This window comes from Varanus komodoensis, unplaced genomic scaffold (genome assembly GCF_004798865.1).
Source record: "Varanus komodoensis strain SLA01 unplaced genomic scaffold, ASM479886v1 scaffold5, whole genome shotgun sequence".
Classification (NCBI taxonomy): Eukaryota; Metazoa; Chordata; class Lepidosauria; order Squamata; family Varanidae; genus Varanus; species Varanus komodoensis.
This window is the reverse complement of record NW_025336087.1, coordinates 68,540-91,288: the sequence shown is the minus strand read 5'-3', so window position 1 is coordinate 91,288 and position 22,749 is coordinate 68,540. Positions and strand designations below refer to the sequence as shown.

General features: G+C 45.7%; 1 protein-coding gene across 1 annotated transcript in view; it reads left to right on the top strand.

Moving 5' to 3' along the window:
• The first annotated feature begins 240 nt into the window (after positions 1–240).
• LOC123031499 (complement component C6-like) overlaps positions 241–22,749 on the top strand; it is a 29,165-nt gene continuing 6,656 nt past the window's right edge. The window contains exons 1-14 of the mRNA XM_044446534.1: positions 241–390; positions 1,886–2,042; positions 4,120–4,264; positions 5,868–6,009; positions 6,820–6,958; positions 8,703–8,903; positions 10,540–10,780; positions 11,792–11,914; positions 12,191–12,357; positions 13,488–13,713; positions 17,686–17,857; positions 18,502–18,613; positions 20,424–20,556; positions 21,725–21,916. Of these exons, the coding sequence (XP_044302469.1) occupies positions 248–390; positions 1,886–2,042; positions 4,120–4,264; positions 5,868–6,009; positions 6,820–6,958; positions 8,703–8,903; positions 10,540–10,780; positions 11,792–11,914; positions 12,191–12,357; positions 13,488–13,713; positions 17,686–17,857; positions 18,502–18,613; positions 20,424–20,556; positions 21,725–21,916 (2,293 nt within the window). The 5' untranslated portion in view covers positions 241–247. The remainder of the gene's footprint in view (positions 391–1,885; positions 2,043–4,119; positions 4,265–5,867; positions 6,010–6,819; positions 6,959–8,702; positions 8,904–10,539; positions 10,781–11,791; positions 11,915–12,190; positions 12,358–13,487; positions 13,714–17,685; positions 17,858–18,501; positions 18,614–20,423; positions 20,557–21,724; positions 21,917–22,749) is intronic.

The window sequence follows — 22,749 nt, the reverse complement described above, 5'->3', positions numbered from 1 at the left end:
GACTGGGGAAGTTCAAATTGCAGTGGCCACCTACCCATGAAGCTCACCAGGTGACTTTGGGCCAGTCACTCAATCTCAGCCTGATCTACCTCACGAGGGCGGCGTTGTGAGGATAAAATGGAGTGGAAGAAGATTACATAAGCTGCCTGGGTTCCACACAAGAGGAAAAAAGGCCGAATATACAAGCAGTGTAATGGTGGTGGTAGTAATAATATCCTTTGATCATTTTAGGCTTGAGTCTCCAGCTATGGCAAGACTATGCTTGGTGTTTCTCCTCCTCCTGAACATCTCAGTCAAGACAAGCCACGGATGCCTCTGTGACCGCTACCCGTGGAGCTCTTGGTCCAGCTGCTCAAAGACTTGCAACCATGGAACGCAAAGCAGATCACGGTTGGTATAAGCAATTGCGATATATATCTTTTCTGGGTACTTCCAGAATGACAGAAATTTCACCACAGATAAAGAAAAAACACTTTAAGCTGAAATGGCAGACAGCCTGTGACATAAAAATATATAACTGTCCTTGTATTTTCTTGACAAGCAGAAAGGGGACGAGAAAGATATGGAAGAAACAGAAACCTTCCTCCATCAGCTGCTACAGTTAATAATCAACACTGGAGCCAGTGCCAGGTTCGATAGGGCACTGGGTAAGGGGCCCTCTGGGCCCCCAAGCTCCATACTGGTGCCCCCTCTTTTGAATTTACCAGAGGACAGGGAAGTGGGCAGATTTGGGCTCAGGTACTGACTTATCTTCATACAGCTCTTCTGTACAAGAGGGATCTGGATTTGCTGGGATGCCCCGCACATTCTCTGTGCACAAATGTTGCTTTATTGTGCCAGCGAGCTTTGAGACCGCAGTGCCCGTTGGCAGCAGGGCAAGCAGCTGGCCCCCACGTCCCCCCTCGCCCTTTGGATGAATGCGCAATGTGGGTCATGCGTATCCTCCCCTGTGTCTCTGGAATAAATGCAGTGGTGAGCTGGATGTGGCCAGTGAACTGAAGCTGAGTCCCCATAAGACGGAGGCACTATGGGTGAGCTCCAGGAATTATTATTGTTATTTTTGTTATCATTATTATTACATTGGATTTATATGCCTCTTTTCCTCTTGCGAGGAACCCAAGTGGCTTGCATAGCTCCATTTTACCCTCACAACAACATCCCTGTGAGGTAAGTTGGGCCAAGAGTCTGTGACTGTCCCAAAGTCGTCTAATGAGCTTCATGGCTGAGTGGAGACTAGAACATGGATCTCCCAGGTCAGTGGGGTTGGATTAGAGACCTAAAGGAACAAGATCACAGTTTTGGGGTACACCTGAGTCCATTGCTGTTACAGGGGCCTTCTGTGGTCAGTGGTACTTACTACAAGCTTACAATAGGTAATTAATGAATTGCACCTTTTCCTGGACCACAGTGGCCTGACCACTGTGATCAACATGCTGGAATTCAGGACAACTACCTCAGTAGAATTCAGGACAACTACCTCAAGGAGCATCTCCCCCTGTACCAACTTTTCAGGCTGCTGTGATCTTCAGAAGAGGTCCTGTTGTCCATGTTTCCATTTGATGGGGGTACAAGATGAGCCTTCTTTGTGACTGTGCCCACCCATGCAATTATTGCCCCTCTGAGATGCCCCAGGCCTCCATGCTGGTGTGTTTTGGGCATGTATTGAGAACTAATCTGTTTTTGTTGACTTTTTCCCAGCCATGAACTATTTTTCAGTCAACCTCACGATATTATTGAGGGTGTGCATGAGGTTTTATTTGTTGGCTTTGGCTTTTCTTAATTCTTCCACAAACCATTTTGAGATTTGTTTCGCTGAGAAGCAGGGTATCAATATTGCTAATAAGCCATTAAAATAGCACTAAATGAAAATATCTTCATTTTGCAGGGCAAGATACCAGGATGAGTATTATGTTAAAAATTCTTGTGAGACATTTTGCTCATGGAGAGAATCTCGGGCATGTAACCAGCACATCTGCCCTACCAATTGCCAGCTCAGTGACTGGGGCAACTGGTCAGAATGTTCTCCGTGTGTTAAAAAGCAAGTAAGTTCATCACAGGGTGCACCAGCAAAGAGGAAACATGCAGGTTGCCTTTGTGTTTGGAGTCTGCATGTACAATTCAGAAAATAGAACAAGATGAACTGGAAGTATTCCAAGAAATTTCCCGTGTGGTTCTTGAACTGTTTGCTACTAAAAGCTTATAATAACAGGCAATTCAATGATTTATCTTCTGCTGCAGGCAGATACCACCCAAGGCATTTATCGTGGGCTTGTGATTCCATACTCATGGTTGTTTACGGGTTCTTTGCACAATGCTACGATGCTCCAGTTTGCTTCTGTTTTTAAAGAGCACTTTCCCAGGTTTTTTCAGGGTGGGGAAATCTAGTATTATTTCTGGAAGCTAAAGAAAAGGCATGTTCCTATTTGTATAACTGTGGCATTCTACCATAGCACAGCGCTACCTAGGGGTTATATAGCAGAAAGCAGGAAAGGAAATGCTCTTTCTCCAGTGCTCCAATAGGATGAAACTGCAGGTTGGTACATGGGGTGGCAACCTCATACAGAAAAGCCCACTGTCACATCCAAGGAGGTGGTTTTTTGCCCAGTTCTCTGTGCAAATGGTGCACATGTAGTCAGGCATTCTGGAAGAAGTTACTACAACGCAGAGCTGAAGTCACCCTAAGCAGCATTTGGCCACTTAAATGTAGTTGATTCTGGCGCTCAGAGGATTGGTGGCACTTCGAAATCTCTCTGCAGTCCTTCTCTTCCTCTTCCTCTTTCTCTTCCTGCCCTGTCTTGGAAACCTTCATGCCACAGATATTGGAAAGCATATTCATCTCCAGATTTTAGAAAAGACAATCCTTTCAAGTCTAAGCAGTGTGCTATATGATCCAACTGTTCATTCTTGCAGTTAGAATTTGCAAGCATTCTTTATAAACATCTGCATGTTTTTGGTCTGAATATGTTTAAATGGCCAGAATTAAAATTTGTCCTAGCTTTCTTTCCAGTTATGGTGTAGTGTTGTGGCTAAGATGGGAGCTCTAAGCCAAGACCTTCACCCAGTTCAAACCTTGGCCCAGCCATGCATTCTTGTCCTGCCTTACATGCCAGTGAGCCTCAGGAGTAGCCCAGTCCCAGACTAACCTGCTGAAGATCACAAGGAAAGGCCTTTCTCCATATCCCACTAGGACTAGAGGTAACAAGAGGTACACGGCCTTCTCAGTGGTTGAACCAACACTGTGAGACACTTTGCCCATGGCATTCAGTTTATCAGATAGCCTCTTCCCAGAATAACTTTTGCTGGCTAGGAAAGTGACTTCTGTTTATGAATGGTGTGATGTTAATTAGTTAGTGATTTTCCCCCCTATAGAACATATTTATGTTTTTATATCTATTATCTACCTATCTATCCAGTGTATTTTTGTTGCATGACTCATTCTGCATGCTATAGCAATTCTGCCTGTTGTAAGCATTCCTGAGTAGAGCACAGTCTAATGGCAGTCTTACAGCAGAGTAGAAAATTCACTATAAACAAATGAACTATCCATCTAAATATGGGATAATATTGCAGGTTTACTTCAAAAGGTGGTGACAAAGGCAGTGACAGAGACCACCTGCACCAGAGTGGACAACTTCAGGGAGCCCAGGAGCCAAATTTCACCCCACAAGCCAGATGCCCACTGCCCGACCACCCCATCTCAGCAGCATGGAGGTGGGGCCATACTAGAGGATGGGGCTGCATTCAGTCCAGGGTCATGTACTGCCTATACCTGATTAGTCCAAAATACTTTCAATATGAAGCACACATGTTCTGATAACTATTGGAAGGGATACCACCCAAAATCCTATGAAGGTTTTTGTGACTTGCGACATTTTATCAGGCCACCTGCAGCCCTTTCTAAGTTTAATCTTCTCACTTGCTTGGGCTTATTGGTGTGTTGCCATTGTTGTTTTTTAAGGGAAGTGATCTGAGGTCCAAATTTTACATTTTTACGAATTAGTTGCAGATTCATGAACCTTGCAGAACTGAGTTTCTGGGAACAGCATGGAAGTGAGGAGACCTACAATGAGAAAAATACTCCACACCCTTCTCGTCTTCACACCAATTTTCCTCTTTCAGTTCCGAGTCAGAACCCTACTGCAGCCATCTCAGTTTGGAGGTCAAGCCTGTACAGAGCGCTTGGTAGATTTCCGACAATGCTTTCCAAGAAAACAGTGCAACATAGAGGAAGTCAACTGTCGGAATAAGTTCCATTGTGAGAATGGTAATTTTTGTTTTCTAATCTCATGAACCACAATTGATATGCACATATAAAAAATAGGCTGTTTTTTAAACCATACACAAGCCTTGTTCTGCTATGTTTCCAAAACATGTTAACCACTCTACATTTAGAGAGTTTCTCCACTGGTGAACAATAAAAACAGGAATAGACATTGAAAATAAAAATATTTAAAATCAAGTTATTACCCCTTCCCCAAAATTCAAGAAATAGGATGAAATAATTAATTTTATTGTTGAAAGAAAAATGACAGGAATTGGAAACAAAACGACATCCGTGCATGTCTGACGTCAGCTGGCAAGGAGTTCCACAAGAGGAAACCACACCCTTAAAAGCTCAGCTCTGAATGGACTCTAAATGGACCTCAGGTCCAAGAGAAGCCACTATGTTGGGGCCATTGCTTTGCATGCAGAAGGTCCCAGATTCTGTCCATGATGTCTCTGCATCAGGCTGGGAAAAATACCTGCCTGAAACCCTGGAGAGCCACAGTCAGTTCCTGCAGACCAGCCACCCAAACCGGCAACCTTCCCACAGCTCCCACTATTCCCATGGCAGGAAGCTCAAAATGGTACGATCCCAACTGGAGAACAGACACAGTTGTAGCGCAAACAAAGCAGGACATGAGGTCAACCATACGGAGCTAGAGGAACCACTGGTATAGGGAAGGCATATTGCCAAATTTGTCTGTCTGAATGTGCACCTCCGGAGATGCAACCTTCACGCAATAGCCTTGGGCATGAAACATTTCCAAAAATTGGCACTCTGGGGGCTGAAGGGTTAGGATTCAAGGACACTGTTGTTTATCAGATAATTGATTCTTTAAGGGTGCCAGCCTAAGATCTCCTGACATTTTCTGTTGGAGCAAAGGATAGGTCGGTGTCCCAGCTGTGACCTCCAAAAAGCACTCTGAGGGTGAACAAGGGATTTTGGCCTCTGAGAGCTGTCCTGCCTTCACAGCCAGCATGACAATTCCCATGCCAGCAGGGCTCCAAAGACAGAAGACCATCTTTGAAGCTGGCATGGAGTTGAGGAAGGGGGCAGGGAGAAGCAAGACATCACCACCTGCTGAGGAACCCTGGTGCCTCTGCCTCTCCTCCCTGCAAGGAGAAACATCCCGATGGCTGAAATTGGTTGTCTAGATATTTGAGTGGCAAGGGACACAGTCCTAGTCTCCATGCTCATCTCAGCTGGATTCCTGGAATCCTCTAAGTTCTAAGGGTTACAGACAGCTACATTGGATGGCAACCCAAGAAGAAGGAAATAGCACCAGGGCTGTGAGGCAGAGAGAAGCTGGGAACAAAGCTGCACATGAGAGAGGGGTTTTGAAGTTGCCCATCCAGAGCACACCGTCCAGGCACGGAACACCCCTAGTGACTCCCTTACCCCATCATGCTGAGATATATTCTGTTTCTAATTAAAGTATAATAAGGGGGGTTTGCACCTATGCATTTATGATTGCAACTCTGCAGTTATAGTTGCACAGGTGGTCTGCGGTCCACTTTTGCTTGCTTTTGATGGTGCTGAACTGGCCGACCCAATGGAAATTTTGTATCAGAAACTAATTGGGCTACTGATGTCCCCACCACAGGGCGCTGCGTGGACAGAAAACTAAAATGTAATGGAGAAAATGACTGTGGAGACAATTCGGATGAAAGGAATTGCCTGAGCATAAAAAACGTGTGCAACAAACGAGCCAAGAGCCTACCCAGTGTGCAACTCATGGGCCTCGGGTATGTTGTCCGTACTGGGCCCCTGTGGGTTGCTTAGACCAGGTGGACAGAAGGTCAGTTGGGAGCTCCTGGTAGGTCCTTCACACCCAGCAAGAATTCCTGACTCCATCCTTTAACAGCAACAACAAAATTTATTTTTCCCCACCTAAATTAGGCTGCTGAAATGAGTGACCTGAGAGTAACCAGGGGAGGGCTTTTGTGTGAAAGGGTTGTGGCTGACACACTTGGGCATCTGTTGAGAGTCTGCAGCCCAGCAGGAACCACAGACAAGATCCTTTGGAGATGGTCCTCCTCTTCATGCTCGCATCCTGCTTTTTCGTTTACCTTTTGCTCCCGCCCAGAGGATGGGACTGGTGAGGAGGAGGAGCAACAGAGGACACTGTGCACTTGCCCCACTAGGCCTGCCTTTGATGCCAGATCTGCATGTATTGTCAGAAAATCTAAGTGTTGCACACAGTATCAGCTGTGGCTGAGCAGGCTAAATACCCCTCCCTCAGCACCGGAAAAGTAGCTTGCCCAGGAACCTCACTACATGGATGTGGTAAGGTGCAACTTCCAAAAAACAAAAATGTCCTTTTGAGCACAAGGAAAGGCAGTGCTAGAGGACAACACTTGGTTTTGCAGCAGGACAGACTCCTGGCTAATTTTATTGGCCAGTTCCTGCAGGGCTAGGGGCCCCTAACGAGTGGCCAACTATGCCTACCTTGATTAATTTTTAAAATCTTAAGAAATAAAGTAAAAAACCAGGAGGAGAGGGTATTCTTCGTGTGTGCTTAATAATTCTTGATTTAATTACTCCTTTTTTTCTAGATACCATATTATGGAAGGAGAAAGCCGTGGAGAAGTCCTTGATAATTCTTTCAATGGAGGGAATTGTGTGCTGATTAAGAGCGAAGACAGAAGGAGTACATTTCGTGTGCCTGCAAATCTTGAGTCCGTCGCATTTCAGGTGATTGACAAGGCCTTCTGCGGGATTGGCAAGTCCATTGGCCAGCGAGCCAATTCAAGTTCTTTCCTTACGTTCTTTAACTAGGAACGCTCTGAGGAAGAGGAACTGGGGTGAGGCATGCAATACTTTTCTGAGAGAAGGACCTCAGCGCCTTTGATATGACTTATTGGCATAAGTCATGTGCCGCCACTCTAGGTAGCGAACCTTAATATTTGCACAGTACTTTTGAGCACTGAAAGTAACAAATGTATAAGCCTGGAGTGGGCAACATGAACCCTCGTGGCCACCTGTGTGGTCTCATTGCCTCATGCCTCCTGTATTTGGGGATAACAAAAAATAGTTGTGCTTTTTAAAAACTAGCAGACAAAAAGCAATCAGAAAAGTTACACAGTGTCAAAATGGTCAGAACCAGAGCCTTTGAGGCTCATTTTGACTCTTGGGGCTCCCAGTGGCATTTCCAGGTGCCATTTTGTTTTTAATTTTCCCCCTTCTGCTTTTGGCACCCCTATGTGCTTGAGGTGTGCGTGTTATGGGTTCTGGGCCTTATGAAGTGGCCTTCTCCTGCCGTAAGGGCTGGTTCTGAAGGAGACAGTGTTGTCCAGGGCCACTTGCTGAATTCATGGCACAGGCAAGTGGAATTCAGTCTAGAGGCTTGCAGATTCCTGGCTCAGTCTCCGATGCACAGCAGTACACCAACCTTTCTGTACGAGAGGGATGGGCAACCTTTTTGTGACAGTGGCTACTTTCCCTCACGGGTAGCCCATGGGGCACAGATCTTAGCACTATGTTGACCCTAGCGGTGGGTGGACAGGGCCTATGACACAGGTAGATTATACCAGTAAGGTGAACAATAACTGCCTTTATTTCTTGGTCTCCCTTCATACAGTTCTCAGGCTGGCAAACGGCTTGGAACCACTCCCAAAAGCACAGAGCTGAGACATGTTCTGTTCCAACTTTTCCCAAGAAACACAGTTGCCTTTTGACAACTAGGTGGCAACAGCATAACCATCTCTTACAGAACCACAGCCAGAGGAGGATGAATCAGCCCCTCTCGTTTTCTCCTTCTGATGCCTCCTTTCTCTCTCTCTCCCTCTTCCTTCCCTCCTAGCAGGCTGCCAAAGAAAGAAGCGGGTGCCCTTGGCAGAGAGCTGGACCAATGGCACCCTGAGAGCTGTTGAGATTAGGCTGAGGGCGACAGGATGCAATCTCCTAATATATGAAGCCACACGAAGGCACAATCCTATACATATTTAGACTAGGGTTGTGATGATCCCATGCCTTCTCCTGTTCATTGGGCCTCTTGGCTGGGCACCAGGAAGTCCAGGGAGCTGAGCTGAGGGAATCTGATGAATTCCCTTCCCCAAAGAGGACTCTTCATACATCCCTAATTTAGGCACTTTTAGTAGGCCTTCAGCCCCGGTATGCCCTTGCCAGCTGGGCTACGTAGAAAATGCTGGGAGTTGTGGAATTCTTTCTGTTTAAATATATGCAAGATTGTGGGTTAAAGTACAGTCTTTTACAATATATAAACTTTTTGAGTAGCAATGATTCGTATGTATTCCCCTTTGAAGGCCATTTTGATTTTCCTTCCTTTGGTAAATTGAAGGCCCTTTAAAAAATAGGACTTTTTCACAATGCGTGCTGTATATTTAAAGTGATTTGGCAAAAGGTGTTTGATCCCATTGACTTTTAATTGGACAGTTCCCTCTATCCTAAACATATTTATTTGGTTCTATGGGGACAGGTGAAAAACCAAGAAGACGATGTGAAAACACAGTTCTACACGGACTTAACATCCATGATACGTTCTCATAGAAAAGCAACATCTTCTGAAGGAACCAGGAGATATTCCTCAGGAATACCGTATTTTTGGGGCTCCATAAAAAATACAGTTTCTACATCATCTTCTGCCTTCCAGGAAGTCATTAAATCATCTCATGAAATGGTAAGAATTTGTTGGCTGCCTTCACACTAGAGTTCTGTGGTATCTCCAAGGTCTTACTTTTCTACAATAAGCAAGAATCAGAATTAAAATGGTCCACAAGCCCTATATCAGCAGAGTTCATCTCAACAATCAGGATCCTTTCCACATGTCTACTCATGAGTACATTGCATTCGGCAAATTTCCTTTTCTAATACTGAAGCTTACTGTATCGCATTCACCCTGTTTTATTGCTTTCTGGCTCAACGTAACTGGGAATAATGCTGATTTGCCACTGATTCAGGGCCAAACTAGATATGACGTATTGCAGGCCTTGCCTGGCTACTTTGTCACTTCATTTTTTAAGAAAATAAATATCAGGCACCAATTTTGAGTTTTCCTCCCATTGCAGTTAGGAAGTGTGGATTGTCTTGAGTTTGGGCTACAGGGTGGTACAAAAATGAAACAAACAAACAAACTCTTTGTTGAGGCCAAGGGTAGATTTCTATCACAGCCTTGATTCCTTCACACTTCAAGACCCCTTCATTCTCTCTCTCGTTTGGGTTGGCTCAACTCGCCTTTTCTTTCCACCTGACTTACATGGAGTTATCACTTAGGCCTGAATTCCCCACTTCCCACTTTTAAGCAAAAATTGGAGCATATCCTATGACAGCTGAGCCATTGCAGCATACCTGCCTTTTCTCCTAAATCTTCCTCCCCTCTCTGCAGTTCCAGCACCAATAAAGTAGCTGGCGGACAAGTCCATAAACATGTTTCTCTTCAGAGCCTTGTACCTTAAACACCGTGCTTCCATTATGGGGGGAAAGTGGCAGACTTAACAAAATCTAGGGTGACCAGGTGGCCCTTTTTATAGAGGACCGTCCTCTATAGGAAGGCAGTCTCTGTTGGAAGGGCTGTCCTGCCCAAGTCCAACTTAAAAAGCACAAGCCATAAAAACTGTTGCCCACCAGCAGTTAGGATCTGGACAACAGGCTGAAGAGGCCTCCTGGTCACAGTCTTCCGCAGCATGATGAGAAAACCTGTATTTCCATTTAAATGATTGCTATTGGTTATAAGTTTGTACCTATATATAAAAACTAGCATATAGAAATGTTATGCCAATCAGTGTCACTTTTTTCTGGTGATGCCTTATCTATTTTGGGGGCTCCTTGCCCATCCCAGCAATTTTAGCTACATGATGGACTGCCACATGTTCTCAAAACAGTACGAAAAAGGAAATCAGAAGAGGTAGGAGCCAGTTCCTGCTCTCTGGCTGGGCCCACCTCCTCACCAATGTCACCAGGGCACACTGGCCTAGCACAGTGCTTAGTCTGCACCTCAACCCAGAAAGGCAGGGCAACGGGAGGCTATTTCTGCAGCTTCTCCTTGTGCGCGTGCTTGGAGAGGTTGGGTGAAGGGCAGGGCTGTGGGATTTGAGAGATTTGCAGTGGGGTGCCTGCTGGGGAGTGACCTCAACAGCTGTCCAGTGAGGGGGACATCTGGGGCAGGCTCTTCCAGGTGCTTCACTGATCCAAGCACTCCTTGGATGGTTGAGTGGATGAGACAGGACTGTCTGCTGTGGCTCTTAGAAGAGACTGCTTGGGGAAAAGAGAGGGCAAATGCAATAATAATGACTTATTTTTCTCATTTTGTTTGCAAGAATTCCAACTTTATTAGGGTCCACAAGGTGATTTCAGTTTCAAACTTCACAATAAAACCGTCGGGTTTGCAGCTTTCTGGAGTGTTCTCACAGGCGCTCAACAGCCTGCCTCTGGAGTACAACTATCCTCTCTACAGCCAGATCTTTGATGACTTTGGGACTCATTATTACACTTCCGGTTCTTTGGGAGGCAAATATGACCTTCTTTACCAGTATAATGAACAGCAGACCAAAAACTCAGGTGTGTCTGTCTAAATCTTAAGATGAAAATGGGTGACGTTTAGTAAACAGAAAGATCCTCTATTCTATTTCTGTATCCAGGGATTATGAGACCTGCTTAGAAATTAAGATATTAAAGAATTAGATAATTTCTGGAAAGTACACCTCTCATTTGTTAGTAGCCATAATATCAAGGGGGAGGAGAGGGAACATCCATGCTTAGACACAATTTAGCCTTCATTATGAAATGCTTGAAATAAGCAACAGCAAAGTACTTGGTCTATCGTGTCTCTCATGCAGGTAATCCCAGGGCCATTCTTGTCAGATATAGGGTGCTGAGGTAAGTTGTCTGACAATATCACAGCTGTGACCCAGAAAACAAAGCCATGTATATGTCCTTATTTGAAAATGTAAAGGGCTGGAACTAATCTTTGTATTCCATGGATATATGAGCAACTTCCATCCACTGGCGGCTTTTGATTCAGTGCACGTGGAATGGGACCATTATTCCTATAGTAAAAGATTTCAAGGCTCGTGGAAACAAACCCTGAATCAGAGGAGGAGGAGGGGTTAGAATCCCCAGCTGAAATGCCAAGGCCCGGGACCCAGAGAAAAACCAGGAAGTTGCTGAGAATTACATAGTTGGGACAATGGGGAAAGTCTGGTGAGCAAGGCGATGTGGAGGCAAAGAGGCAGCCCAGCTGATGCTCCAAATGATTAGCCCTTAAGTAGGAGGATCCACCTTTAAGGTATGATTTGGCCATTTCTGTTTGGAAGGGCACAGAAGTATTTAGTTCAGAATTAGCTTCTTAGCATTAAGTTGCATTTGTCTTATCAATAATATAACTTCCTTGTTCATTTTGTTATTGACTTCCAAGCTTGGATCGGGGAATTCCAACTATCCAGTGGCCCCTCAGATGCTGTCTAGGGGCCAAAGAATTGCTCCTAACTTTCTGATGCTACAATGATTGACGTCTAGGATGATCAAACCTTGACACTTCATTTGCTATTTTTACTCTTCACTGGCATCTAGGTTTAACAAAAGATCAAATGGAGCACTGTGTGCTAACAGAAACAAGGTCATACGTGTTCTTCTTTGAGTCAGTGGACTATCATGAGACATGTTCCAGGAACAAAATGACGGAGCACTATGAAGGTAGCACCCCTGTTCCCACACCCTCCCCCGCCCCAGTGCTTTGCCTTCCAGATTCCTAAATTTTGATTCCTTGCACATCCCTAACTTGACATCGCTCAGGCCAGTACTGAAGCCTAGAAAGCAGCCTTGCCCAAAGAAGGTCCAGCACATCGACAGCATGAGAAGCAAGGCACAAAAAGCTTTCTGCTAGAATTCAAGACCACATCACTTCACCACCTTGCACAGTGTATGTTGATGTATTTGCTTTTACAGCTCTGACCTGTAACTCTGCCTTAGGTTCTATGCTGAAGTCATCTGAGCGGTCTATTTCCCTGGTGAAAGGTGGACGGGCAGAGCATGCTGCAGCCCTCGCTTGGGAGAAAAAAGGCTCTTTCCCAGGACAAATGGTCTTTAACAACTGGCTGGAATCGACCAAAGAAAACCCAGTGGTGGTTGAGTTTGAGGTAAGAGGCAGAGAGTGAAATAGGAATAGAAATGAGAGAAATGGAGCTTATTGCCTCTCCCAAATGGGAAGAAATGAGGCCATCAAGCATTAGTATATATGCTAATTTATTTACACTTATTAGCAGTTGTAGAAATGCTTATTCCTCCTATTTGCAAAGTTGCTGGTTAGTAGTTCTGTATTTGGGCAGGTGGAACCCTTCTCCCAATATCAGAATTGTATAATTGTCCTGCTCGTTAGGGATCTGTGAGGAATAGAAACATAGAGCGAGTCAGAAGGGGTCTCCCGGGCCATCTAGTCTAACCCCCGGCTCTAGACGGCTCCGCTCAAGACATGCCCACCATGTGGACGTCCAGCCTATCCTTGAACACCCTCACTGATGGGGCCTCAACGACCTCTCGTGGAAGCCCATTCCACACCCTCGGGGTCCTAACTGTCAGGAAGTGCTTCCCAGCATCCAAATGGAACCTTGGCTCCCTGAGCTTTGCTCTGTGGGAGCACATCCTGCCTTCCTCTGCAGGGGAGAACAGGTCTCTACCCACCTCTGTGTGACACCCCCTCACGTACCTGTATGTCCCCAACAGATCCCCTCAGAATTTCCTCTTCTTCAGGCTGAAAAGACCCAGTTCCCTCAGTCTTGCCTCACACAGCTTTCCCTGCAATCTGGCCACCATCCTTGTGGCCCCGTTGGGATCTGTTAGAAGTGGGAATCCACTGGATTCCCTGGCTTTGGCTCCCCAGATGCTAGTCTGCTTCACTGCAGCCCAGACTCTGAGTTCCTGACAAGCACACCCAGCATTTGCAGGGAGTCCTGTGCACTGTGCAAGCTCTTTTCCAGGGCTAAGTACAGCTACCTTTGGGACTGCTGCAGCTGCAGCTGAAGCTGAAGAAGGTTGCTGGCTGTGCATGGACTTCATGGACTTCCTCTCAGCTCAGCTCACTTTGGAAGCCTGGACCAAACACAAGAGGAAGCTTGCAAATGCTTGGAAGGATGGGTTCCAAAAGGCTTTGCCCCGTCCCTTGAAAACAGCATTGGCCTCCTTTTGTCCTGCTTGCTTATGGAAAGTCTAAATAGACATTTTCTTGACTCAGGGAGGCTGAGCATGTGAAACTGATGCAATCCATTTTTAGGTGGCCCCCATTTTGGATCTGGTGAAGAACTTCCCTTGTGCTGTGACAAAGCGCATTAATCTCAAGAAAGCTTTTCAAGAATATATGAGCCGATACGACCCCTGTCATTGTGCCCCATGTCCCAACAACGGCCGGCCTGTGCTATCCGGAACGGAGTGCCTCTGCGTGTGCCAGGCCGGCACTTATGGCGATAACTGTGAGAGACGAGCACCAGACCACACCTCAGGTATGCATGCTCACAGTCTAGGTATGTCCCCTTGGATCTCACTGCACCGTTCTATGCGATGGTCCAAAGTTTGTACACCTCTGTCACTCTTGTGCTATAATCCAGCCTTTAAGTGCTATAGAAATACGTTTGCTGGGAAATCCAGAATCCAAATTGCATCTTGGCCACAAACTGGGATAGCCACAAGAGCCCTTCACTCAACCTCCTCACTCAGTCCAACCATCAACAATATTGGTAAAACACACTGCAGATCCACTAGAAGAGCTGTAGAGATTTATGTGATAATGTACGTGGACTGAGTGCTCAGAAAGAACAACATAAATGCTGGGTTGGACCCAAATTTAATCATGTTTTGAGTCCTCCACTGAAATCAAGAGTTGGTTAACAGTTGTATGCCTCTCTCTCTCTCTCTCTCTCACACACACACACACAAACACTGGGGAAAAAGAAGAATTTCTGGCCGGGGTGGCGGGGGGTGGGGGAACTTAGAAAAGTTATTTACATTTTGTTAGATTTCTCTCTGCATATGCAGTCAATGTAAAATCACAATATTCAAAGAACCAAACCAAAAGCAAATAAATCAATAGCAGAATCATTCAGGACTTCTCTACATGAGACACTCATGATCTCTCACTCACTGAAGCTTGTGGGGCTTTTACAAAACATTGCCATCCTTCCAAGGCCTCTCCTGACTTTTCCAGCCATTTTCCTGAATGCCACCATGATTTGCTACAGACACCTGGGGTATTTTCACAATCCTATTCCACATCACAGCACTACCTTGTGTTGTGTAGTAGAACATAGAGAAAGGCAGAATGGAACACTTTTTTTGTTTAGTCGCAAAGTTGTGCCCGACCCATCATGACCCCATGGACAACATTCCTCTAGCCTCTCCTGTCGTCCACCATCCTTTGGAACTGTCCATGGGGTTTTCACAGCAAGGATACTGGAGTGGGTTGCCATTTCCTTCTCCAGTGGATCAGCTTTTGTCAGAGCTCTCTGCTATGACCTGTCTGTCTTGGGTGCCCCTGCACGGCATGGCTCATAGCTTCATTGTACTACGCAAATCCATTCGCCATGGCAAGAAAGTGATCCTTGTCATGGTGCCTGCCCCTCTTAAGAGGTACCTGCCCCTCTTAAGGAGGTGGTAGTCAGGCTGGTCCTAAAGAAGGCATCCCTGGATCCAGAGATGGCCACCGATTATAGACTGGTGGCCAACATCCCATTTCTGGGCCAGGTGTTGGAATAGGTGGTGGCGGGACAACTCCAAGCACTCTTGGATGAGACGGATTATCTGGACCCATTTCAGTCCGGCTTCAGACCCTAGAATGGTACTGAATCTGCCTTGTTCACCCTTTTGATGACCTGTGCAGGGAGAGAGACAGGGGGAGTGCGTCCCTGTTGGTTCTCCTGGACCACTCAGCAGCTTTCGATACCATTGACCATGGTATCCTTCTGGATAGGCTAGCAGGACTGGGAGTAGGAGGCACTGCTTTGCAGTGGTTCCGCTCCTACCTCCACGGCCAATTTCAGAAGGTGGTGCTGGGGGACTGTGGCTCTGCGCCATGGCAGTTATGCCATGGAGTTCCGCCGGGGTCCATTTTGTCCCCCTTGTTATTCAACACCTACATGAAACCACTGGGAGAGGTCATCAGGAGGTGTGGGCTACAGAATCATCAGTATGCTGATGATACCCAACTCTACCTCCCTTTTTCAACCAATCAAGGTGAGGTAGTGGCTGTACTGAACCAGTGCCTGGCTGAGGTAATGGGCTGGATGAGAGCCAATAAACTGAAGCTCAATCCAGACAAGACGGAGGTCCTGTGGGTGGGTGGTTCGGACTCCTGGGTAGGTGACTTGGACCTTGTCCTGAATGGGGTTGCTCTCCCTCTAAAAGACAGGGTCCACAGCTTGGGAGTGCTCCTCAACCCAGAACTGTCTTTGGAAGCTCAAGTGACTGCGGTGGTGAGAAGCGCTTTCCTTCAGCTTCGGCTAATCCATCAGCTGCGTCCCCACCTGGAGGACGATTGCCTAGCGACAGTGACACATGCATTGGTTACTTCCCGATTGGACTTCTATAATGCACTCTACATGGGGCTGCCCTTGAAGACAGTCCAGATACCTCAGATGGTGCAAAATAGAGCAGCCAGGTTGCTGACGAGGACTGGGCATTACTCTCACATAACTCCAGTCCTCTACCAGCTTCACTGGCTCCCCATTGAAGTTCAGGCTCAATTCAAGCTGCTGGTCATCACCTACAAAGCTCTTAACGGCTTGGGACCTGGATACCTAAAGGAACGCCTGCTTCCATATTTGCCCTCCTGCCCCCTGAGATCGGCGGCAGAGGGCCTCCTCTGGGAACCCTCTGTGAAACACATTAGGAGACTAAGTACCTGGAGGAGGGCTTTCTCTGCAGTGGCGCCCCACCTTTGGAATGCGCTCCCCAGAGAGGTCCGCCTGGCACCATCATTATTTGTTTTTCGGCACCAGGCCAGGACCTTTTTATTTAAACAATATTTTAACAACTGTTAATATTATTTATTGGTTTTCATTTTACAGCCAGGGTGAATCCGGATTTTAAGTACTATTATGTACTATTTATATGATTTGTTTATTTATTGTATGGAAGCCATCCCGAGGCTCATGCAAATGGGATGGCATACAAAAACTCCAAATAAATAAATAAATAAATCCATGAAGGAGAAAAAGGAACCCTGCTGGGCGTGAAAAAACTTGTGCAAAAAGTTTTATTCCCTCCAGCAAAGAAATCAGAAGCAGCTTCAGGAACACTCCAGATTAAGTGTACAGATGTCCTTAGTACAGAGGGGAAAGGAAAACCCCCAGGAAAAAACCGAATGTGAAGGGATGCTCTAATCCTCTGCATAGAAAAAGAAGCCTCACTGAGGCACCTGGCTCTATTCCTCAGGCAGAGAAGCCGTAAAAGTCCTGCAAAAATGCAAGCACATTTGCAACATTTTAATGGTATGCATCACATATACCGGTGGTTTCATTATCATTTGCATGAGCATTAGCAGAACGAGGCTGCCTCTTGTGCTTTTACAGCCAGCTTTGCATTGGGTGAAATCCCTTTTTATTTTCTTAGTCCTTTTAAAATCCAACAGAAAAAAGGCCTACAACTCCTGGTATGCCCCACCCAGTTACCTGTAAGCCGTTTGCTTCTGTTTAAACAAGCACAGAACTGTGCCCTTGGACTTTAAAAATCTAATATTTGCACCATGTTGTGGTTTTCATGTGGTTGCCCTTGCTCTGTGGAATCCATCCTTTTGGGAGAAATATTTGATTCTTGCTGTGAAGTTTTTCTTTCGATCTCTGCTTGGGAATGGTTTGTTCTTGCAGCTGTTTTATTGATTTTTCTATTGGCAGTACTCTGCTTTTTTGCAGTCAGTCCTTTCCAGGTCTGCTCAGATGTAAGCCCCACTGAGTTCAGTGGGACTTACTTTCAAGTGTATCCTACTTTTTCTGCCTAAACATTCAGAGCACTGCATTCGTCAACCTCAGCAGAATTGGCAATGGGTGAACAATTGAATTAACTGCACAAGATGCTGTGATAACCACCAGCTCCAGTGGTTCTCCAGTGGGGTTAGAGGTCAGGTCTAGATTATTGCAATGACAGTAACAGAAGTGCCACTCCCTGCCCCATCTTTCCAAGGCACCTTCTCCTGCCTGCTGAAGATGCTAAACAGAGGGCCAAGAGGCTCTGCTGAATGGGGTTTCCTGCCCTTCCTGACTGGTGGAACCCCCCAAATCAGGTGGTGAGACCTTGCATGAATGGAACCCTTTTTTCATGGATGGGTCCTTCCTCTTGTGGAAGACAGATTTTGGATCCAACCCTAAGTAGGTTGATGGCATGTGACATCCAAAAGCAGGAGCAACAACCAAAAAGAACGTGAGTGAATGCTTCTAAACATGGTGGATGAGACCCCAAAAACAGCTTGACTTTTTGGGTCCTAGTTGCCGTAGATGGCTACTGGAGTTGCTGGTCTGCGTGGAGCTCATGTGATGCATCATTGAAGAGGCAGAGGAGACGGTTATGTAACAACCCACCACCCATGAATGAAGGCAAGCCTTGTGAAGGCGATGGAGAAGAGGAAGAAAGCTGTGATGTCTCACTGTTTGCAGATAAGTAAGAATGATCTTGCAGGTATAGGGCCACCCATGGAGGTGAAGACCCTGAATTCAAGGTCAAGCTGCACCACAGAGAGAGGGAGCTTCCAGAGGTCTGGGGGCTGCATCCTCCCTCCCTTGGAACCAACTGGGAGCTGCCATGGTGGCAGGAAAGAAGGGGTGCGTCAGGATGAGGCAAGGCATGTTCCCGGGAAGCTCTCCACAAACACAGCAGCCTCTTGCTGCCCAGTGCCCACCCCGAGAGACAGCAGGCACTGCCTGTGACCTCTTGCTGCACCACCACCTGTGATGTTAATTGCTGATACCAAGCAGGGGATGCATGCTGTGGGGTGGGATCTGCACTGGGCGAACATCTTTGCCCCCTTCAAATCCTCCATGTAGACGCAACCTCAACAGTGCTGGTACTAGGAGTCTGGAGGCCTTTAAGGAAGGCATGTCTTGACCTGGAGGATCTAAGCAGGATGATCTCGCTGTGAGTTTTCAGAGGGTAGTAACTTCAAAGGTGGTGATTGTTGGATTTGGAGCACCTCGGGAACCTGACCAGATTCTGCATTATTTCAATGCGCTGGTTCTTTGTAACTATCATTTGTTCATAGTTTTTCCTAATGAGTTCTTAACTAGAAAACAAAACTTGCTTTCCAGGGGGACCCCTTGTGTAAACGATGATGAAGGGGTCAGAGAGGCAGATCTGTATGAACCTGAATCTGAAGACGGATGCTTGGCTCCTATTCCACCGGAAAATGGATTCATCAGGGTGAGGTGTATTTACCAAGATACAAAAAGAATTGAGACAGGAGTCTTGGGCACCCAACATCCATCTGAAGCACCCTTTTGTGCTCTTGGGATTCCTATTTCAAAATAACTTTGCAAGCATGTACAGACTAAATTAATAAGTCTGAACCAGTTAGCTCTGCATCTGCCCCTGAAATGAGTCTTCCTAAGCACAAGGGCCGCAACAGACGATACTCTGAATCTGTGTCTAACTATTGCATCTTTCTTTTTTCATTGTTACTCTAGAGTAGGTGCTAGGCCCTGGATGAGAAGCTGAAAAGCCCTCTCTAGCTACCTCTCCACCCATTTTAGTCTCCCAGTCTAGGTCAAGCCACCTCCACGTACCTTTGAGTAAAAATTATTTTTAAAAAAGACACTGCTGCTAGAAACAGATTGAAGATGATTGCTGTCTTGGCCCCAGGAGAACTTTAGGAATTTGTTCATGGCTCTGAAAGCATAATTCCAATCCACGTTTCTATATCATGTACTCATAGGACTACTTTTTAAAAACAACAGTCCTGTTTGTTATAAATGGGAACAACTATGATTGCCACTGAAAAAACAAATTCAAAATGAAATTAGTAATTCTGCACCATTATGGGCAAGAGGCAGATGTGAATCTCTACATGGTTTCAGACCCTTGCCTTACCTGAACATTTGTTCATATCACCTGCCTTGTGCAGCATCATGAATTTCCTTGTTCAGCCAACTAGAGGTCCCCTGAGGCAGCAGAACTGTAACTGAAGTGCGTCTCTCGGACCAAAATTGCTCTGTAGACAAGAAGCAATGGCAGCTCAAACAGGCCAGAAAAGAAACCATGGTTTGTTGTTGCAGTATAAACTGTGGGCTGTTTGTAGCTAACAAACCATAGTTTGTTAGCACAGCTGGGTTCAGACAGCATGATTAATTCACATTTCAACAATCCACAATTCAGTGACCACCCACATTCAGTGTTTGAGAGTGGGCTCTTGAGATGTTTGAACATAGTTTCCGTGTAGCAGTGGTGACCCCTCGCAACTAAATCCAGCCAGAGCGAAGCTGCCTGCCTGAGTTCCCTGTTGCCAGCCCTCTGCTGTGTGTCTCAGGAAATGACTTGAACTGTGTTTGTCTGTTTCCTTCACACTTTCATGGCTGGAAACCCTTTCAGGCAGAATAATGGCAGAGGTGTGTGTGGATAGCAGGTTGAATAGGAAGAATGAGAGCCAGCTGGCTGGTAGACTAGTGCAGTTGATGCAGGTTGGACTTTTGTTCTCCTGCACATTTCTAGATCTGTTCAAAGTACCTCCAAATTCTTTGACAGCTTGTAGAAGAGGACCCATTCCACACATACACCTTCCTACAAGCATTAATCTATTTAGATGCACAAAAACAGAGGCTGGTTTTAGTCTTGGTCATACTTAGAGTCATCCCATTACAGTAGAAATCAATGTAATGAGTCCCACTGATCCAACAAATTTGCTCATGAAGTATAACTAATGGATCCAGTTGTGGCTTGACTTCATAATGATGCCCTTTCTCCTTCCTAGAAACTGGGGAATTTTTTTAACACAGTCAGTTCTTTATTCTGACCTGCTTAGTTTTCCTGAAGAATCTTGTCCACTGCTCAGACCAATTTTCAAAAGCATCATTCAGTTGATAGGTTTGGATGGCATCTTGACCTCCTGGCATCTTCTGGTCCTGCAATAACAACCAAAATGATTCTCTCTCTCCAAACATGACACCTCTGAGTCACTCAGCCTTAGCTCATGTCGATGAATGTCCCACTTACTGGATTCTTTCAAATCTACTTGCAGAATGAAAAAACATACTATTCTGTTGGAGAAGAAGCTGAAGTCATTTGCCTGAGTAGCTATAATCTTGTAGGATATCCGTTTCTCAGGTGCCTGCCAGACAAAACCTGGATTCAACAGACATTAGAGTGCCAACGTAAGAAGCAGAAGAAATGCTTGGATGTCTAGAAGATGTGTGTGTGGGGGGGGAGTATTTATTATCTGCCATAGCCTTGCCCAACCTGGTGCCTTCTAGATATGCTGATCTACAAAATATACCAATATACATTCAGTGGAGAGAGTAAACAGGCTGTGAACATATGCTGGGTTTTTGCTTTGGTTGGATTGTTTCAGAGAAGACTCATCTTATGGAATGGATTTCATTTTACCACTTCCAACTTCCCCAGCAATTCTGGTTAGAGGAGATGGGTGATGTATTTCAACACATTTGAAGAACATCAGAATGGGAAAGGCTGAACTATGCAAATAAATGGGAAGGGGGTTGGAATTACAAAACATTGGCACTTGACTGTTTACCACTGAATTATTGCCAGATTAACTTCATGTCATGGGTCTTCAGGTGCTTTTTCCAGTCTATTATTAAGCATTTCAGCTTTGAGTTTCCGACTTCCTTCTTTGGGAGGCATAAAGTGGTTACCATGATACAATTACACAGCTGTCCTTCCCTCAAGTGAGGGGAGGTTGTATGTCAGCTCAGCTTTGCTCCTGCTCATCCAACATGGCAGCTTAGAAAAATGTTGGACAACCTGAGTTTGCACATCTCATTTTCAGACTCCCATAATCTCCCCTTTCCATTCTGGTCATTAGCAAGACCAAGTAGTGAGAAGACTGTTTAGGAGATGGTCTTTTCCATACAACTGTCCTGTTTGATAAGTAGCTTCCCCCAAGAGGCTCACCTCATAGCTACATTCTGTTCATTTCCTTAAGATAATCAGTTTTGAAATAAGCAGTTTTTATCTTTAGCACTAAGATCTGCTGTTGGTTTTGTTCTGGTCTTTACTGTGCTGTTGTTTCCATTAGTCTTCAGCTTGTATTTTTATATTGTACAGTATCTGATATTTTTATGCTACCTAGAGAATGTTAGACAATGGACAATCTAAAAATGCAGTACATAAACCTAAATTGATCAATAGATTCTACCTGGTTTTCCCAGATTAATTTTATTTAATATGTTTGCTATTGGTTTTAATCTCTTGTAAACTGCCCAACACCTATGACAATGGGACAGTATATAAAAATCAAATGCCATCCATCCATCAATGGTTTGCATTCAGAAAAGCAAATGTATCTCTCTTCAATTCCAGCATCGTCTTGCTCCAGACCATCTGTCTCCACAGACATTGAGATCTCCCCATTTAAATTGCAGTACAGGATTGGGGAGATCATCCAGCTGAACTGCCCAGAAGGTCATGCTGTTGCCGGCCAAAAGAGCTACACCTGTGGGCACGATCTCTCCTGGGTGCCTCCTATTCTGGGATCACTTACTTGCAAGAAACGTATGTACCTTCAGATGCCAGTTTCTGTTCTCATGGCATTATGTCTGCTGTGCAGTTTCTAGCTATGTTTTTCTTCTGTTTTCTTTCATGCCTTCCCAATGTTCAGAGCTCCATGGTGGGTAAGACACCTTGTTCATCCCAAGGGCTGAGTTCCATTTGGAGATTGGGAAATACATTCTGGTACTGGCAGAAAGGATGGGGCCCAAAACCCAATGACAGCATGTTTGAACATAAAGCTCTCACTGCCAGTAACTGAGCTGTAGGAGAGAGATTTTATCTTTTAGAAGTGGGAAATAGGCAGGAAACCCCCAAAATATTGGTGGTTGGGGGAATGGTATGGGAATTGAAATGGCAGTGTTACGTGGTGGCCAAGAGGGTGAACACCACCCTTGGATGCATAGCCAGAAGCATGGCTTCTATATTGAGAGAGGTATTACTGCCACTCTATACGATTCTGGTACACTCGCAGCTGGAGTATTGTGTTCAGTTCTGGGCCCCTCATTACAAGGGGGATATAGCAAGGTTGGAATCAGTGCAGCGAAGGGCCACTAGGATGGTGGCTGGTTTGCAGGGAAAGCCATTTGAGGAGAAACTGAGGGAGCTGGGTCTTTTCAGCCTTGAGAAGAGGAGACTCAGAGGGGACCTGTTAGCGACGTACAGGTACACGAGGGGGTGCCACACAGAGGTGAGTCATGATCTTTTCTCCTCTTCAGTGGAGGGCAGGACACATTCCAATGGAGCAAAGCTCAGGGAACCAAGATTTAGGGTGGATGCCAGGAAGAGAACCAGTGTGGTGTAGTGGTTAAGAGCATGGGACTGGGACTCAGGCGATC